At 33.1% G+C, this 18,393-nt stretch overlaps 3 protein-coding genes across 3 annotated transcripts in view; all 3 read left to right on the forward strand.

The window, feature by feature from the left end:
* Nucleotides 1–562: 562 nt before the first annotated feature.
* On the forward strand, nt 563–3,386 carry LOC101260647 (polygalacturonase). The gene is made up of 5 exons (XM_004240503.5): nt 563–841; nt 949–1,257; nt 1,342–1,631; nt 1,770–1,989; nt 3,045–3,386. Exons 1-5 carry the CDS (start codon nt 656–658, stop codon nt 3,270–3,272), a joined length of 1,233 nt encoding a protein of 410 aa, XP_004240551.1. The 5' UTR covers nt 563–655; the 3' UTR covers nt 3,273–3,386.
* A 2,694-nt stretch (nt 3,387–6,080) lies between these two features.
* Nucleotides 6,081–8,929, forward strand: LOC101261236 (large ribosomal subunit protein eL19y). The gene is made up of 5 exons (XM_004240505.5): nt 6,081–6,310; nt 7,469–7,591; nt 8,083–8,396; nt 8,575–8,642; nt 8,723–8,929. The coding sequence occupies exons 1-5, from the start codon at nt 6,199–6,201 to the stop codon at nt 8,745–8,747; spliced, it is 642 nt and encodes a 213-aa protein (XP_004240553.1). The 5' UTR covers nt 6,081–6,198; the 3' UTR covers nt 8,748–8,929.
* A 1,800-nt stretch (nt 8,930–10,729) lies between these two features.
* Nucleotides 10,730–18,393, forward strand: part of LOC101261524 (isoamylase 3, chloroplastic) — a 42,556-nt gene continuing 34,892 nt past the window's right edge. The window contains exons 1-6 of the mRNA XM_004240506.5: nt 10,730–11,024; nt 12,618–12,775; nt 14,210–14,288; nt 16,132–16,368; nt 17,077–17,181; nt 17,481–17,585. Of these exons, the coding sequence (XP_004240554.2) occupies nt 10,809–11,024; nt 12,618–12,775; nt 14,210–14,288; nt 16,132–16,368; nt 17,077–17,181; nt 17,481–17,585 (900 nt within the window). The 5' untranslated portion in view covers nt 10,730–10,808. The remainder of the gene's footprint in view (nt 11,025–12,617; nt 12,776–14,209; nt 14,289–16,131; nt 16,369–17,076; nt 17,182–17,480; nt 17,586–18,393) is intronic.

Here is an 18,393-nt window from a genome sequence, read left to right on the forward strand (position 1 = left end):
TGAGTTGTTAATTTTAGTATTTACTTTCCTAGTCCTTAACAATAGTTATTTTATTTACTTTCCAGTCCTGTATTCTGTTTTGGAATGAGGACAGTTGTCGTACTATTGTACTGATCCTAAAGGATTATATATCCTTGTATTACTTTGAGGAAGATATTCTAAAAATTATCAGAACTTCTTTCTTCTTCTTCTTTTTTCTCTTATTGCTTATTCTTAGTCTTAGTAGCAAGAATCACCTCTTGTTACAATATAAGATTTAGTTTGATACTTTCCTCTTATTGGTGCCTTCTTACACAAGAAGAATTTAAATTAGTCGAACCAGTAAGTCAAATACCATACGATTCAACTCAAAAATTGAATTACATTTTACAAGAGGGTCTAACTTCTAAAGGCCACAGAAATTATTTTCTCTTCATGATTTAAGGTGAATTTTTAGAACTTCAATTTAGCTAAAATGTAGGAAATAACATAAACAAGAAATAAAACAAACTAAACATTAGCCAATAATTTTTGTATGGCGTAAGAAGATTGATATAAAAATGGCAAAAAATTTGTTTCATCTCCATTCAAAAGGGTCCCTTTCCTTCTTTAATTTCTCACTTTTTTTCTTCTTTATTTTTATTTTTTTCAATTTCCTATTTAGGCCACAACCACAATGGCTATTCCAAAAGGATTAGAAATCAATAATATTGTAGGATTATTCTTACTTTTGGGTATAGCCATTTTATCATCAAAAGTTGCAGAATGTGCACCTTTTGGTTCGCGTCGTGGCCTTATGGAGACAGTTTTCGATGTTACCAAGCACGGAGCTAGACCAGATCCCACTGCAGATAGCACTCGGGTAAAACCCAAACTTATATTTAAATTTCTAGCTCTGCGCACTCTGCCGTAAAGCCAAAAATAAATTGGAGGCCTAACTTTTTTCTTTTTTGTTGTTGGTTTTAATAGGGATTTATGATGGCATGGAGAGCAGCATGTCAATCAACAGGCCCAGCAAAAGTTGTTATTCCACCAGGAACATTTACTACAGGAGAAACTATTTTTCAAGGCCCATGTACATGTCCAAAGCCCATTATTATTGAAATTCAAGGGACAGTATTGTCAAATACAGACATAAGTTTGTACTCACGTGCCTCATGGATATCCCTCGAACACGTGGACGGTGTCGTTATTACAGGTGGCGGAACTCTAAACGGACAAGGAAATGCCAGCTGGCAGTATGCTGACAAAAGCGGAAACTCTCCTCCTCTCCCTACGGTAAGTACAGATGATCACTCAATTTATAGTTGCTCGCTCTTCACTATTAAAAGTTATTAATTATTATTATATTTGTGTGTGTAGTCTCTTGTATTTCAAACTGTGAAGAGTTCTTCCATCAATGGCATAAATTTTGTGGATTCCAAAGGTGTCCATTTGAAAGTTACTGATAGTAATGACATTACAGTTTCAAAAATCAAGATTACAGCACCAGCAACAAGTCCAAATACTGATGGAATTCATATAAGTGAAACAATTAATATCAATGTTACTGATAGCAACATTGGGACAGGTGATGATTGCATTAGTGTTGGACATGGTACTACCAATATTTTTGTCAATAATATTCATTGTGGCCCTGGACATGGAATAAGGTTAGTTTTTTAATTAATAATGATCTTTTCATAGTGTTAAAATAGAAAATCATCAAGAATTGAGGGATTAAATGTACTACTAGCCTTTTCAAAAAAATGTAGGCATTTAAAGATTCTAAATGTAGTTTTTTTGTGCAGTATTGGAAGCCTTGGAAAGAGACCAGATGAGAAGGATGTTACAAAAGTTTATATAAAAAATTGTACATTCCACAGTACAACAAATGGTGCAAGAATCAAGACTTATATGGATTCATCTCCACTACAAGTTTCTGATGTTGTTTATGAAGATATTGTCTTGGAGGATGTTAAAAATCCAATTCTTATTGATCAACACTATAATTCCAAGAACAAGGTTGAGGTAAAGTTATCATAACTACTTTTTACTAACTAATTACTCGACACTAAGGGGGAAAAGGGTCTGATATACCCCCTCAACTTTGTCATTTAGAGCTGATATACTCCTCGTTATAAAAGTGGCTCATATATAAGTTTTAATCTAAGTTTTTATTATTTTTTTCTAAAAAATATAATTCCATATAAATAAATTTAATCCTCGTCAAACTTATTTTTTTAGACTTTTTTTTGTTTCAATGACTAATTTATAATTATTATTTTGATAATCAAATTTATTTATGTTTCACTAATATTCTTGTAAAACTTATTATAGATGACCAAATTTTTTCTTCGAATACGAAATTAAATTACAATACGCACAAAAAAATAGTTTAAATTTTTTTCCTTTAAACTAAGGAATGAAAGAAAAAAACATAATAAGAATAAGAAACCCAAATAATTATAATAAAAGAAGTCAAAAAATAATTTATGTATGAAAAAAATTAAAATATACCTTGAACTTTGATAGAAGAATCATATATATCTCTAAATAATTTTTAAAAAAAAATTAGAAGTAACAAATATAAATTTAAAACTAATTTTTTAACTTCCGTTAAATGAAGGGTATATGTGAGCCATGTTTGTGACGACAGGGGTATATGTGAGCCGTTTTTATAACGGTAAGGACATATATGAGTCACTTTTATAACGAAGGGTATATCAGCTCCAAATGACAAAATTGAGGGATATATCAGACCCTTTTCCCTTTTTTTAATATTCAGGCCTTGCTCGACAGAGTTAATTAATTACTCCATACCTATGTCAATGAGAGATAACAAGTACCTCAAGTTCTATTTAGGACAATAGTGTTAAGATCACCATGAATTGAAATACTAATACAATTTTAAATTGTGATTTTTTCGACTGATCCAAACCTTACTAAGCGGAGTTAGATGAGAGATGATAAATATCATGGTAAGCTATTAGTATATGATCGTAACACATGGATTTGAGTTAATATTACTAGTTTTTTTTTTAGATCAATTTCACTTATACATTATTATATTTTGTTTGGTATAGCCATCAAAAGTGAAACTAAAAGATATTCACTTCAAGAACATAAGGGGGACAACAAATACAAAAGCTCCAGTATCACTTAATTGCAGTGAAGCAGCTCCATGTGAAGGAGTTGAATTGGCTGATATTGATATAGCTCCATCTGGTACAACTGGACCTCTACAAGGAGCAACATGTCAAAATGCCAAGACAGTATTCAATGGAAAAACTAATGTTCCAGCATGTAAATAATTACATTACATTATTAATCAAATCATGTCCATATGAAAAAATGTGTATAAATTTCAATATAACCATGTAATTTTGTTTATGGTTTATTATAATATTTATTTATATTTTTTTTTTCGATGCCTGGAAATAGAAAAAAAAGAAGAAGATAAAATTTAGCGCTTGACGCATATTAGCTAGTTAGGGTTAGTTTCTTAGCCATAATAATGCATGTTATAAGTAGTTAGGGATACCAACCCCTAGCTAAATACATGCATGTGTTCTTGTGTATCCACATAATTTATTTATGGTTAATTACGATGTTTTTTCTTTTTTTCTTGGGTTTTTTGGGAAAAAAATAATTGAAATTTAGCTTGGTTCATATTAGCTATAAAATTATATATAGTAAAGGTTATTTTCTAATGGAAAATATTTCATTCTTTTCCACAAATTTCAATCTATCACCAAATAAGAAAGGTTTTAATTTTTTTTGTTAGAATTGAGAAATTATCTAATCTTATAAGTAGACAAAGTTATTTTTTATTATTAAATAGAAGTGACATGAGAAAAGAAAAGGAAAGTTACATGATTTGGCAAATTTATACTGTTAATTACTCATCATAGCTATAGTTTGTTATAACTATTACTTGTGATTAATATTATACATAAATTACGTGGGCTGACTTTGAGTTTGTATAATTAGTCATGTTTTTTAATAGGGCAACTTTCACATATGGCAAACAAAAAATTCATATTTGTATGCTATAGCAAAGTTTGCATAATTGCGCTCCATAGCAAACATAAAATTGTATAATTCGCTATACATATACAATTGTATAATTCGCTGGCCTATTTCGCTGCAATTGTATAATTTGCTTTGCATACAGTTGAACCGAATTAAAATGTATGTATATTGCATAATTATAAGTGTATAGCAAGAAGATATATGTTTTTCTCACTGTATACAAAAACAGAAACACAATATATACACTTCTGTTATATAAAGCTAGAGAAAATTGTATTTCACTGCAATTGTATAATTCACAATTGTATAATTCGTTGCCCTTTTTCTCTGCAATATTTGAAGTAAAATGTTTGTAAATTGTATAATTAAGTGTATAACACAAAGATATACATTTTTGCATGTGTATATACAATTTTCTCTCGCTTTATACAAAACAGAAACAGAATTATACACTTCTGTGTATAAAGCGAGAGAGGCGAGCGAGAATGGAGAGTGGCGAGCGAGATTTTTGGGAGAGAGACGCTGGCAAATTTTAGCTAATGTTTGCTATGGAGCACAATTAAATCAAACCCTAGCTATTTCATTTAATTTAGGTTATTAGTTTGCTATTATATACAATTTTCCCTTTTTAATATATAACTCGCCAGAATATGCAATTACATATGCATAATATACAATTATTTAACATATATATATATATATATATATATATATATATATATATATACAACTCACCTCTCTCCTACTCTATGCCCTCTCTCGCTCGCCTCTCTCCTCCCTCTCCCAATCTTGCTCGCGATATATACAAACGCATATATAATATACAATTATATACATATACAATTCATCTCTTTCTCCCTCTCTGCCCCCCTCCCCCTCCCCCTTTCGCTCGCTTCTCTCCTTCCTCTCCCAATCTGGCTCGCCTCTCTCCTTCCTCTCCCAGTCTCACTCGTCTCTTTCATCGCTCTCCCAATCTCACGTGCCATGAATGCATATGTATAACATACAATTATCTAACTGATATACATATACAATTTACCTTTCTCCCACTCTTTTCCCCCTCTCTCACCTCTCTCCTCTCTCTCTCAGTCTCGATCGCCTCTCTCCTCCATATAACATGTAGTTATGAATTGTAATTATCAAACTATAGCTATTGAGAATAATTAGACTATTTTTAAGTGGCTATATATGAAAGTTCCCAAGAAATACCAATATATTAGTCAAAAATTTGTTCACTCCCTAATAATTATTTAATCATCATCTTATAATTCTATATTATAAAAATATATAACTTGATCACGTGACTCTAAGGACTCTAGATTGTATATACGCCACGACTAGCTGGTTTTGGGTTCCCTAATGAATTCATGGTCTAAACTCTGAACTATATAATTCTAGCACTTAAGAGACAATTTAATACATATATAACAAATTTGAGAACAAATACATTTTCTAGTAATTTGTATTCAAAGTTTACTTAAATATTGAAAAATTAAATTATAAATTGTGAAATATATATATATATATATATTGAATTTTGTAAATTGCTACATCTTAACGTATTTAGGTGAAAATTAACTAATTCTGGGCCCAGGTGACGTTTCACTTCTAATCACAACTCATTTGTTGATTCTTCCATACAATAGATCACATAAATTCATGTCTATAAGTAGTGATAATTGTCTTATAAAGATTTGCTTTAGTTATGACTTTAATTAAGTCACTGCTTATGAATCACCAATTCATTTTTTTACGATCAATAACCTGGCTCCTCCCCAATCTAACAGACTTATTTTTATCATTTTTCAAATTTTTCTCACAAACCTTCAATAGTGTTCTTATCTTGAATTTTATACTCAATCTTTATTTAATGAGCTATTATTCATCATTACCATTGCATAAAAAAGTTTGTATAACATGATTTCTATATTGTGTTATAATGATAGAAGAAGATGAGCAACAAATATGTTTTTTTTTTGGTCTAAAGTTGGTCAACTATGAAATATTAAAAAATTTGAAAAAATTTCTTAAAACTGGCTACTAGTGCAATTAGTTTTAATCCTCAGTACTAAGAGGCCCATTGGACCAAAGACAGTTTCTAAGCCCATTTCGAAAAACCCTAGGGCATTAATTTCAGAAGTATAAAAGCCTCCTCTCCCAACTACTGTCCATTTCTCCTTCGTTCGCAGCTTCACAAAATCGAAAATGGTTTCGTTGAAGCTCCAGAAGCGGCTCGCCGCTAGTGTCCTCAAGTGTGGAAGAGGCAAAGTTTGGCTTGATCCTAATGAAGGCAATGAAATCTCCATGGCCAATTCCCGTATGTTTCTGTTTTCTGTTTGTTATCAATATCTATTTACGTTTATGCTATCTCTTTTAATCTCTTGTTTGTATGTTATGGCTTCTGATTGTGAAAGATCTATAGTAGGTTTTGATCAGTTTAGCTCCAACGATGCTTAGGTTATGTTACTTTATCGTTTCGCCGTCTTTTCTTGTGTGGAGTGTTTAATTTTGGAATTTGATCAACCGTAGTGTTGTTTTAACCACATATACTCTGATGTCGACCAGTTCAGATCCATAGAAGCATTGATTATTTGTGTTGAGGTTTTAGGTTTGGATTTTGATCAAACATTACAATGTTTCAACTGAATATACTGTTGAGGTATATTTTTGTCGTAGAGTTTGATCAGTTAAGCTCCAGTGTACCATAGATTAATTTACTGTTACTATCAATTTGCCTTTTGTTAGAGTTGCTGTTTTGAATTTGATCAGTATACTCCTTATGCATTGTTCACAAGATTAGCAGCATACTAATGTTTTTTTATTTATGTCTACTGTGTCAGCTTAGAGTGATATTTTTTAGGTTTTTGCATTGAAAACATATTTGTTTTTGGTAAACATGATTAACAAGGATGGTTGTTCTAGTGTTAAATGGATGCGAATAAACAATTATGCTGATTTTTTGGAAAACTGAAGATGTAGTGGATTGAAATTATTGGCAGATGTGGATAGGTTATGTGACAAGTTATATTTGCTGAAGTTTTTGAGTCGTGAGATTGAAATGTAATTGAGCTGTATATGTTCATTACAACACTGTCATTGTAATTTAATCAGTAATGATGATAGGTTACTAAACAGTGGGATGAATTAACTGCAATTATCTTTGTTATTGGTAGATGTCAATATGGAAAGATACCTATTTTGTGGGATTTCATTGGGTATGTTGTTGTATTGGCAGATATTTATTTGGTGTTGCTGCTTTGCGTTATTTGCCTCTTAATCTGATGTTTAGATGACAAAGTGATATTAATGTTTACTCAATCTAGATAACTAGAACATGTTTGCTGGAACAAGCTTATTGGTTGAGCTTGTGCAAGCCAGTTGCAATCCTTGTAGCTCTCCCTATGTCATTGTGCCAACTATTTTTTGTCATATTTCTATGAACTGCCCGTAATCCCTTCCTTTCCACTTAATACAGGTCAAAACATCAGGAAATTGGTTAAGGATGGTTTCATCATCAGGAAACCAACCAAAATTCACTCGAGATCTCGTGCTCGCCGAATGAAGGAGGCCAAGAGGAAAGGCCGTCACTCTGGATATGGTACATCCTTGTCTTGACTGTGATTGCAGAAACTCATTTTTCATGCCCTAATTCAGTTTTTAGGTAGCTCTATCAGTTTGCTGTCAACCATTGGGCATTGGTTTTTTTCTTCTTCCAAATAGTCGTTAAAATGTTAGAAGGACTTGGATTTGATAACTCATTTCTCAATCATAATAGAGAAGAATATAAGAGGTGAACTTCCTATGAGAGTCTTTGGCCATAGATGTCATCTAGGCCAATTGAAGTGAGATACAGGAAATATAAGCCTATATTTAGTGTCACTTCATCTTTTTTGTCCTAACTAAATAGTTTTGTGTACTCCATACCTCAAGAAGTTATTTCAATGTAGGCACCTTTTTGGTTGCTTGGTTTGAAAGATTATCTTGCTCATATATTAACTGGCTAGAACTATGCCATTTCTCTCTTCTTTGTAACTAATGAATATTAGCAGGTGAAATTGCTCTGTTGGCTGATGTCTGTTCTTTTCTCAGGTAAGCGCAAAGGTACCAGGGAGGCTAGACTGCCTACCAAGGTGCTTTGGATGAGGAGATTGAGAGTCCTCAGGCGTTTGCTTCGCAAGTATAGGGAATCAAAGAAGATTGACAAACACATGTATCATGACATGTACATGAAGGTGAAGGGTAATGTTTTCAAGAACAAGCGTGTGCTGATGGAAAATATCCACAAGACAAAGGCTGAGAAGGCTAGAGAGAAAACCTTGTCCGACCAATTTGAGGCTAGGAGGGCAAAGAACAAGGCAAGCAGAGAAAGAAAGTTTGCAAGGAGAGAAGAACGTTTGGCTCAGGTATTGTTTGAAGCTCATTAAAATTTCTAGGGAAAAGTTGGCTCTGACACTTGATGGAGTGCTCTACTCTACTCCATGTTTTATGGTTTTAAGAAACGTTTCATGCAATTATGGGATTTTATGTCCTTTTAAATAACTGCATAGGATTTTTTCTCATCTTTTCTGTTTCAAATTTCAGGGACCAGGAGGAGAGAAGCCAGTACAACCTGCAGCACCAGCCGCTGCTGCACCAGCCCAGCCAGCCCAGTAAGTTCATCTGCTATATTAATTGTAGTTTCTCCTAGGGCCTAGTTTGAACATCATTTGATGAGAATATGTCTTTTCAGGGGATCTAAGAAGTCGAAGAAATGAGCGTGATGAATTGTAAGGAGGGTTGGCGCTATGCCTACTTTTTGTCCTTGTTAGTATGGCAGTTTAGTATGTTTGATCCCTTTGCCCTTTTTGGCCTTTTAACTTTAAAAGACAATGTTACTTGTACTGAATTTGAAAGCTGGTTTAAATTTTTGATACGTTGATCCTTTTATATGTTTTAATCGTTTTTCTCCAGAGTTATTTTGCATTGTATTGAATTCTTCTTCTTGTTGCATTTCTCTCTTTTTTTTGCTAGTTGTGACTATTCAATGGAATATAGTCCTTTTATGGACGAGAGTCATTTGCTCTGATTTTAACTGTTGCAAGACAAATTCACGACTCTTGTTCATCAATGTCTACAAGGAAAGGGACTTGAATTTTAGCTTATTTGCCTGATTTAGTGTTGCAGTTTCCCTGTATGTTACGTAGATTGTTCAACTGTCTTTATTACATTCTCAGTAATGCTATACTCCCCCCTCCCCCTCTTAAAAGGGTGACCTAATTTGACTTGGATCGGAGTTTAAAAAAATAAAAAATATTTTTAAATTTTGTAATTTTAAATTAAAGTTATATTGAATGTATCAAATATTTTTTAAATTTTGTGATCTTAGATAGAGACATCTTTTTTGAAACGGAAATAGAGGGAATATTGTATTTGGGCTTCGCACATGTTGGAAAGAATATCTTTTCTGTTGAAAATGTGAGATACAAAATAGTCATGTTGTGTTGATAGACATCTTAAGAAATCCTTAGATGGTAGATGTTGAGTCAAAATTTGCAGTTTATAAAATGAGGACAGTATAGTTCAGTCACTGTACAAATTTATTGTTGTAGCATACGCGACTCACGAGTATAACCAATGTTCATTGCATATCCGTGATGTTGAGCTTTTGGATGACCTATTGCAATTCATTATCTTTAGAAAGTGATATAGTAAAATTATTTTTTTATTTGTAGTGTTTCAAGAAGTGTGCTAATTTCAATATATTTTAATTTTTTCATCTCAATTTATACCAGGTGGATTCAGAATAATTATTTATTAAAGTTTGAGATGAACGTATGAATTTTTTTTTTATATTTTGTACTTTTTCTTAATGAAGTTCAGAGTTTTTTAGGAGACGAATTACATACTTATTAAGTTTTATTTATGATTCCATAAAGAAGAACAGTAAAAATACAATTTAAATTATATTTTTTAAAATATATATATTTTTGATAAGTATACATTACTTTACCTATTAATTTAATAATGAAATAGAGGAAGTAATTACTTAATAGGAGTAATCATAAAATGAGTAATGTCACCCCATTCTACAGCAAAAAAGTGGTCGATCCAAGACTGTCCAGTCCACTGGTGATAAATCTCACCGACGTCTCTCGCACTTCAAGAAATATAAATATAAATAAAAAATAAAAAATAAAATTCTTGGATTTGTATATTCACACGCTAGAGTAATATTAGCTCAAAAGCAAGCTTTCTAAAATGTAAACTTTGATTTTAGTGATTTGTGGTATGATAAATTGATAATTATAGTTTGCTCAATTTTAATTTTATATATATAAAATATTTGATTCGAATTTAAAAAAGTATCTCAATTATATCACATTAATGAATTATATATGTAAAATTATATATCAAAAAAAAATAAAATATACAAACATCTTTCTTAATTATCAATTACTTATAAAAAAAATCACTCAAAATTCCAATAGTTTTGTATCAAGTTATATATTTGTTAGTATTATATAATACATATAAATTGTTTCCGTATATATTTCTACGCAATATTAACATACTAGTATTTCATTTTAAATATTAAATATCAAATATTTGTTGAATACCTAAATATTTCTATATATCATTAATATATATTAAATATCATAATATTAAAATTATGAAATTAATTTTTTTAATTGAATATCATAATTTATTATTCATCATACTACTCCATATATCCCTACCACCATATTATATATGAGATTGATGCCTTTTAAAATGAAAAAAGTGAGTGAACAGATTTTATTTTATTCCAACGATTCTCTTCTCCAAAATAGGGCCCGATGATAAGAGGACCACCACAAATCGTCCAGAAATGTACCACCGGCATTGTAACTGTTAACCGGACCAATATAGTTCAACGAACTCACCGTCACGATCTCCGGCAGCTTAGCCGGCGTGATAGTCTAAGGCTCTTCTCCTCTGACCACCGGATTCTGAAGTTTTGTACATCGGAGGAGGCGCTCCTACCTAGGTTGGTGGCAGCAGCTAAGCTTCAGGTACGAAATTCTCTTTCACGTGTAGTAACCCAACTCTGGCGAGTTCAGTCAGTTCTTTTTTCAAATCTTACTTAGACAAAGCAGTATAATCTGTGCTGATATCATGTAAATACAGAGCCAATGGATCAATTTCCTTGTAGTTATTATTCGAAGATCCCTCAATATCTCTACCTTTGATTATGCTATGAATACTATGGGTATATGAATGGACTGTACATTTTGTAAACAAGTACAAGAATATTAACACTTAATTTTTTGTCGAGGACTGCGTTTATAATGAGGTTGATACTTTTTATAAGCCTTGATCGGAGCCTGGTATAGGATTGATAATTTTCCTTCTAATATAAAAAGTATGAGTAGAAGGGCTCATTCCAGAAGTTTTTCCTTGAGGTGAAAGGGGAAGGGGCAATGGTACTTATGCAGAGTCGGGTTAAATGAGTTCTGCGGATAAGTGATTCGGTGCAAGCTCCTGCTGATGACATTGATGTAGAAAATCCATCTAGAATTGATTGAGCTAAGTGTTGAATCATAAGTAGGAGGGATAGCGCTTCCTTTTCTCTTTATATGTTCTTTCACTACTTATGCCTTATAGCGAGAAAAATAAGCTTCTTCCAGCTTCTGTCATGACTTCCCTTCCACTTTCCTGAACTCTTGCAGGACTTGATTTGCGGGAGATGAGGTTTAACTCCTATAGCTTTCCTTCTAACCATGCACACAAAAATGCCACATGTTTGATGTTTGAGTAGGGTCACTAAGGTCTATGTCAGTGCTTTGTTTAAGTGAGTGGTATGAGCACCTACTTTAACATTTCATATTCTAACTAATAAGACTTGGAACTTAATCTTTATCAGAAAAGTACACTTAACAGCAGTTCCCAGTACTTGTTACTAACTGAAATCAGAATTCTACCTAGACATATTATGTAAATGATCTTTTTTGTGATATTTACTTTTCCTGATAGCATCAAGAGTGTTATGTAGGAAGTGATGATGGACCAATTGGTCTAGAGAGCTGTCATCTCCTTTTTATAAGGACATGACCAATCCATCCCTCAAGTATATGGTGAAGGATTTGTTCTCTCATTTTCTCATTGCTATATCTTCTTCTTTCTTAGAAGTTACAACCTGAGACTAGATTAATGACCACCTCTCTACCTCCCCCTTAGGATTTATGCTGCTATCTGGCGACCTACCGAAACAGATGATCCTTCTTCCTCTTCCCCTCTCCCCAACCTCCCCAATTATGGCTTTTACCCTGATTTATTGTACACTTGGTAATTATTTCCCTGGTTTATCATATAATTTTGTCATTTTGTGTGGTTCAATTCTGATAGATTTACGTCTTGCATGTAAAGTTACTATGGTCATTTATCCACTGCATAATAAATCGGGTCAAATATCAGAATATAGAATGTCTCACCTATGATCTTATACAATACAAATGAGATATCCTAACTAATCCTAATTTTGTAAACCAAACGATGGCCAATTTTGCTTTCTTGGCTGACCTTTATTTTTAAAAGTGGACAAGATTACTACTGTCCTATGGGAAGCCTAAACTATTTGATTTCTTTATTTGTGCTCATGCTTTTAGGAAGAAGCTCCTCAAATGCTGGACACTTTACCTTCATTCGAAGTTTCCCCTGGTCTGACTCATCCACTAGGAGTATCAGAAATTGAAAGTGGAATAAATTTTGCAATTTTTTCGCAGCATGCTTCTGCAGTTACACTTTGCATAATTCTTCCAAAGAGGTTAGACTCACGCTTTTGGATGGTATATTTTGTTGTCTTTAATTCTGGTCTTAGTTGCAAATTCTAGATATTAAATTCTACTACTGTTAATCCTGCCTATTAAATTTGTTAATGTTGAGATATTATTTGATTTGCAAAATCAGAGTGATTTGATATTACTAGGATTGGTTTTGTAAATATACACCAACCAAAAATGTATACAAGGTGTAATAGTAGTAATCCCATCCAAGCTTAAGGGAACAATCAAGCTTTCCGTTTCTTCTCATTCTTTTCCCAATGTTCAATGGTATTAGACTCAGAGGAATTCTCATATGATCTTTCCTTTCCTTCTTATCCTCCAAATCCTCTGGATGGAAAAGATAAACTTCCGTTCTGCCCAATTTAATCTGGAGGTGTAGGAGTAAGTTGAGCGTCACCTCCTATACAAGAAGTGTGACAGGGCTCGAGTGACCTTAGACCGTGAAGCTCATCACCAACAGCTTTCTTGTCCCCGTCAATGCATCGATTTGCCTCACCAGAGCTTAATCCATGTGCAGATGCGGGAGACAGAATTCTGGCATCTCTTCTGACTGAGCTCACCTGACAGCGAGCCATATCCAGTGGTCTCCTTTTCCGATTCATCACTTGTGACTCCAAATCACCTCAAGGATCTCTGGGAAATACCCGAGGGTCTTTCCGAAGCAACCTCTCTACCTCCACAAGGTAGTGGTAAAGTCTGGATACATTCTACTCTCTTTAGACCTTCACTTGTGGAATTTCAGTGGGTATGTTGTTGTAATATGAATAATTCTAACCTAACATAGATTGGATTATGGAAAGCCAGTGGGTTAGGTTGTTTTCCATGCATACTGGGAGATAAATAGGAGAGGTTGAAGAGAGGGGTATGGGATGCCTTACATTATCTATTCCAATATATTTGAAACGGGAAGGACAACATATGCCCTTCTTAATTCCCCCCCTGTAATTATATCAACAAGGAGGTGGGTGGGATGCCAAATGTAAGTAAAAGCTTTCTGAACAGCATAGGAACGTTTCATCTTAAATTCAACTTGTAGGTATCGTCACATCCCTTCATCTATTGCAACATTTCATCTAAGATGGAGAAAATCTAGAAACTATGTTAATGAAATGGTGTTAAACATTCTGGTGAACCCAGCATAACCTTTTCTGCAGTAATTGACGTTGTATCACCTTGAGATACCATTATAAATTTAGTATGTAGTAAATGTTCAAAAGATTTGTTACACTTAGGATGAAGTACCATATATTTACAAAGACTTTGGAGTATTGAACAGTTTAAAACTACCTGTTCATTCTTCTTGCCAGGGAATAGTACTATCCCTGGTGAGCTCATGCTCATTTTTCTCATATATCATATGCACATCTGCGTAAAGCATGTTGAGTGAATATATGTTACATGGGAATGCTTGACAGTGTTCATGATGGAATGATTGAATTAGCATTGGATCCACAGAAGAACCGCACCGGAGACATATGGCACATATGCATTAAGGTAGTAATTTAACTATTTTATGTACCTTCATTACTGTATTCACTCAGCAATCTTCAAAGATTATATGATTTGGATGCTCATCGTATCATGTTGGCTGTCCACTTTCTACTCTCTTTTTGCTATTAATTGACCTGCTCCCTATTGTAGGCAGTGTCAAATGATTGATCTCCTTCCTTAATGAATACTCAAATGTGTCCATAGTTTCAATATAAAGTAAACATATTGTGGTTTTCTGTTACATTTTTAAAAGAGAAGTTAACATATTGTAGTTAGAACTGAATGTCATCCAATTGTATGTCCAATGATTATTTGAATTTAATTTATCTTTCCTGTTATTCTGTCGAATAAAAACATTTCAAATCCTTTCTGTAGAGTCATTGAGTTGTCCTAGTAAGTCAAATGACCTCACATATTTGGTAGGGTATCTAGCAATTCTTTGACCTTGACCTCACATGTTTCCAACTTTTATTGAGAATATCCCAACTAAGTAAAACACATAAACTAATGAAACTTTCTTTCCTTAAATTTCCATGCTGGAGCTGGAAGGAAGTAGTTCACTTCAGATAGATGCATGGAATATGGATCTTGCTAATCTGAAAGGATTAAATAAAGGGATAAATTAAGATGAAAGAGAAGTAATGTAAATGTTGATTGTGTTAATTAATATGATTTTAGGAGACTTTATTTTTCCTTTCCTAGCATTATTGTAGGAACAAAATATTTTTTTTTTATTGTAAATTGATTGTCTTTCCTTAGTAAGGGTCCATTGCAAACTACCCCTTCTCTTTAAGAACCCTAATTGATTGTAGTAGACCTAGTTAGCATATTAGGGATGATCATGTTTAAGCATATTAGGGATGATCATGTGTACTAGCAGATTCAATTCAAGAACTTGGATGATTGCGATCTAGACCCCTAATTGAATAATTAAAGACAATAATAATACAAGACTAGTTACATTCTCCACTTAATCGAATAAGAACCATATATATCAAGCAAAGAGTTTAATATTACCTCTTAAAAAATCGTTCTTGTAAGGTTGTACAAGAAATCCTAAGTAACCAATACACGAAGATATGAATAAATAAAATCTCAATTTTATTGATAGCTATTCTGTGTCAAAAAGAATGAAATCAACGTGGGTGAATCTAGGGTAAATTTCTAAAACACTATCCCAAATAGCACGAGATTCAATATCTACTTTATGGAAATAATAGATAATAAAACCTAACTAGGAAACTTTAAACTAGGAAAATTGAACTAGACAATTTTTAAACCAGGAAAACATGGAAGATTAATGTCACACTAATTCTAGAACTACCTAACAAAATAAGGAAAGAAGTGTCCAATTTTCTCCTGAAAATACGCCTATTCCAACAGACTTGTGCATGTATTTCAGCCTCTTTTGGGGATCCATACATGCTATTAGGTTGGCTATATGAATCTTCACTGACCATATTTCCTCATTTATGTTTAAGCTCATGTTAATCATATACTAAAATAAATAAAAGTGAAAATAAGTCAAATTTCATTCCAATTACTTCCTTTGTATTTATTTGTTCAGATTGGACTTCTAACTCGTTCAAATGCATAATTATCTTTAAGTTTAACATTCACTAGTATCAATTTTGTAATCACAAATTTCCTTGGATGAATCAATAGTTTCCCATATTTTTGTACTGTTGGAACTGTGTAATGAAGGTATACATTTCTCTTTTCAGCAGGCCTTTCCGTGGTTTCTATTTTACTCACAGTTTATGCTGCTATGTCACTATTATATGCTATTATTGTGCTTGCTATATAACCTTTTCTTACTGTATTATTTTTTCTCCGTCATCCGCAGGAGTTGCCCCGAGGTGGGGTCCTTTATGGTTATCGCATTGATGGACCTCGAAATTGGCATGAAGGGCATCGATTTGACGATAGCATTATTTTGATTGATCCTTACGCAAAACTAATTGAAGGTCGACGAGCTTTTGGAGATGAAAGCAATAAAATGTGTAGATTTTTTGGAACTTATGATTTCAATAGCTTGCCTTTTGACTGGGGAGAAAATTACAAGCTTCCAAATGTACCGGAGGTAGATTGAGAAGAACTACTTGAATAACTTTTTTCCTCGTGTGCAAATCTAAAGATAATTTGCTTGCATGTTCAGCTATTTGACTTATGAGCTATGACTAGTGACAGAGCTGTCATTTTGTAAGTGCTCAAATTGTCTGCCATTTAGTTGATCTTGTTATTTCAAGTAAGAGGAGTTTCAGCTTAATCTTCTGTAGTAATATTATTGGTTCTTTGGTAGATTGAGCTGTAAGATTATAGTACTTAGATCTTTTATAACATTTTACTCTTAAGGATAGTTCGATTTGCATTTTACTTATGAGTGGATTATAATGTAGGGACTGCTTGTGTGGTGATTAATGTGTAACAGATTGCTATGCAGTCATTAACGATCAAGGAATTGTTGTGTAGTGATTAAGAGATTATTGCCATACAAGAATAACCTTTTTTTAGTGACATTCTTGTCTTTGAATAGTCTAATCTCTGTATGGCTAATACACGTATTCTTGTTTCACATTGTATCTAGTATATAATATCACATAGATTCTCGTATAACTGAAGTTGTATTATTTGGATACCACCAACCAAATGTTGCATTACATAATGCGCGATTGTGCAACCAACCAAATGTTGTGTTATTCTATGCCCGAATATTTGCTGGATTTGTTACCACACAATCAACCAAACCAACCATTAACTCCTTGCAGTATATCCTCTTTTCTTTGGGCAGAAAGATCTTGTTATATATGAGATGAATGTTCGTGCTTTTACTGCTGATGAAACAAGTAGTTTGGATCAAGATCAACGGGGAAGTTACCTTGGCTTAATTGAAAAGGTACTTCCATATTCTACTTGTCTATTTTCTCTTTTACCAACTACTAGCATTTCATTTGTTTGTTGAAGTTTGGTGTATCTTCCTTAATAGCAGTACTGCAAGTTACACCACGAGTTAACTTCCCAAATACTTACATTTTTGTTTTGGCAAGGTCCAATTTTAAAATTGCTTTATATGTTCTTTGGCCCTTTTTCTTAGATTAGATGTCTTTGATATTTTCATCATATACTAGTCACTTGCAGTAATCTGTTAAACTTATTTTAGTCTTTCAGTTATCTGACATTCATCTACAAATGCAGATACCACATCTTCTCGAGCTTGGTGTCAATACAGTAGAATTATTGCCTGTTTTTGAGTTTGATGAACTGGAATTACAAAGGCGACCTAATCCGAGAGATCACATGGTAAACATACCTTGTCTTTGCGCTTTTTAGCTGTTTTTTGTCTGGGCTTATTCTTTTCTGGTGATTTCTCTATTCTTAAGCTAGTTTATGATGATTATTCTTTCATACTTGAATTGTTTTTGTATGTGAGCATGCATCGTTGAGTCATATTATGCTTTCTCTGATTTTCACTATTTTGACATTTTTATGGCGTAGTGTATCAGTAAAATACCAATGCTTTGAATGGTAAAGATGGAATTAACATCCCACCTTTACTCAGAAATGCCTGATCACAATAGTAACTCAGATCCTTTCAAATGTGCCCAGGAAACTCTTATAGTGATCTGATTGAAACAAGCGATCAACTTTATATATTTATTTGGGAACCAATTGTGAAAAGAAAGAGGAGATTTGAGAATGAATTGCTGTATAACTCCCTCAAGCATGTTGGAGATTATATAATGTTTACAAGTAATCCAAAAAGAAAAAGAAAATAATGCTCATTCATATTTATACAGTTATACAGATCTGCACCTTTCCTATATTAACAAGGAATGGTGCCACAACCCAAAATCTCTAGCTGCATGATATGATCCTAGTTGGGAAACTAAGGATTCCAATGCGGAAAACAACACAAAATGAGGATAGGGGAAATTGATAGATGAAATAGAAGAAAGAAAAGATTTTTCAACTATATTATGTGATTGATCAACTTAGGATTGGTTACCTACACCTATCAATCAACAATCAAAGATGAATCAATCCAAGGGGGAAGGGAAACTTGAACTCATACATGAAAATCTAATCCTAGATTATCCTAGAGGGGCTC

The sequence above is a fragment of the Solanum lycopersicum genome, chromosome 6 (genome assembly GCF_036512215.1).
Source record: "Solanum lycopersicum chromosome 6, SLM_r2.1".
Classification (NCBI taxonomy): domain Eukaryota; kingdom Viridiplantae; phylum Streptophyta; class Magnoliopsida; order Solanales; family Solanaceae; genus Solanum; species Solanum lycopersicum.

Excerpts from the sequence above, each read along its gene's own strand:
- LOC101261236 (XM_004240505.5), top strand. The coding sequence starts at position 6,199 with ATGGTTTCGTTGAAGCTCCAGAAGCGGCTCGCCGCTAGTGTCCTCAAG. Across the intron at positions 6,311-7,468 it reads AATCTCCATGGCCAATTCCC|GTCAAAACATCAGGAAATTG; the intron begins GTATGTTTCTGT and ends CACTTAATACAG. Across the intron at positions 7,592-8,082 it reads AGGCCGTCACTCTGGATATG|GTAAGCGCAAAGGTACCAGG; the intron begins GTACATCCTTGT and ends TTCTTTTCTCAG.
- LOC101260647 (XM_004240503.5), top strand. The coding sequence starts at position 656 with ATGGCTATTCCAAAAGGATTAGAAATCAATAATATTGTAGGATTATTC. Across the intron at positions 842-948 it reads CCACTGCAGATAGCACTCGG|GGATTTATGATGGCATGGAG; the intron begins GTAAAACCCAAA and ends TGGTTTTAATAG. Across the intron at positions 1,258-1,341 it reads ACTCTCCTCCTCTCCCTACG|TCTCTTGTATTTCAAACTGT; the intron begins GTAAGTACAGAT and ends TTGTGTGTGTAG.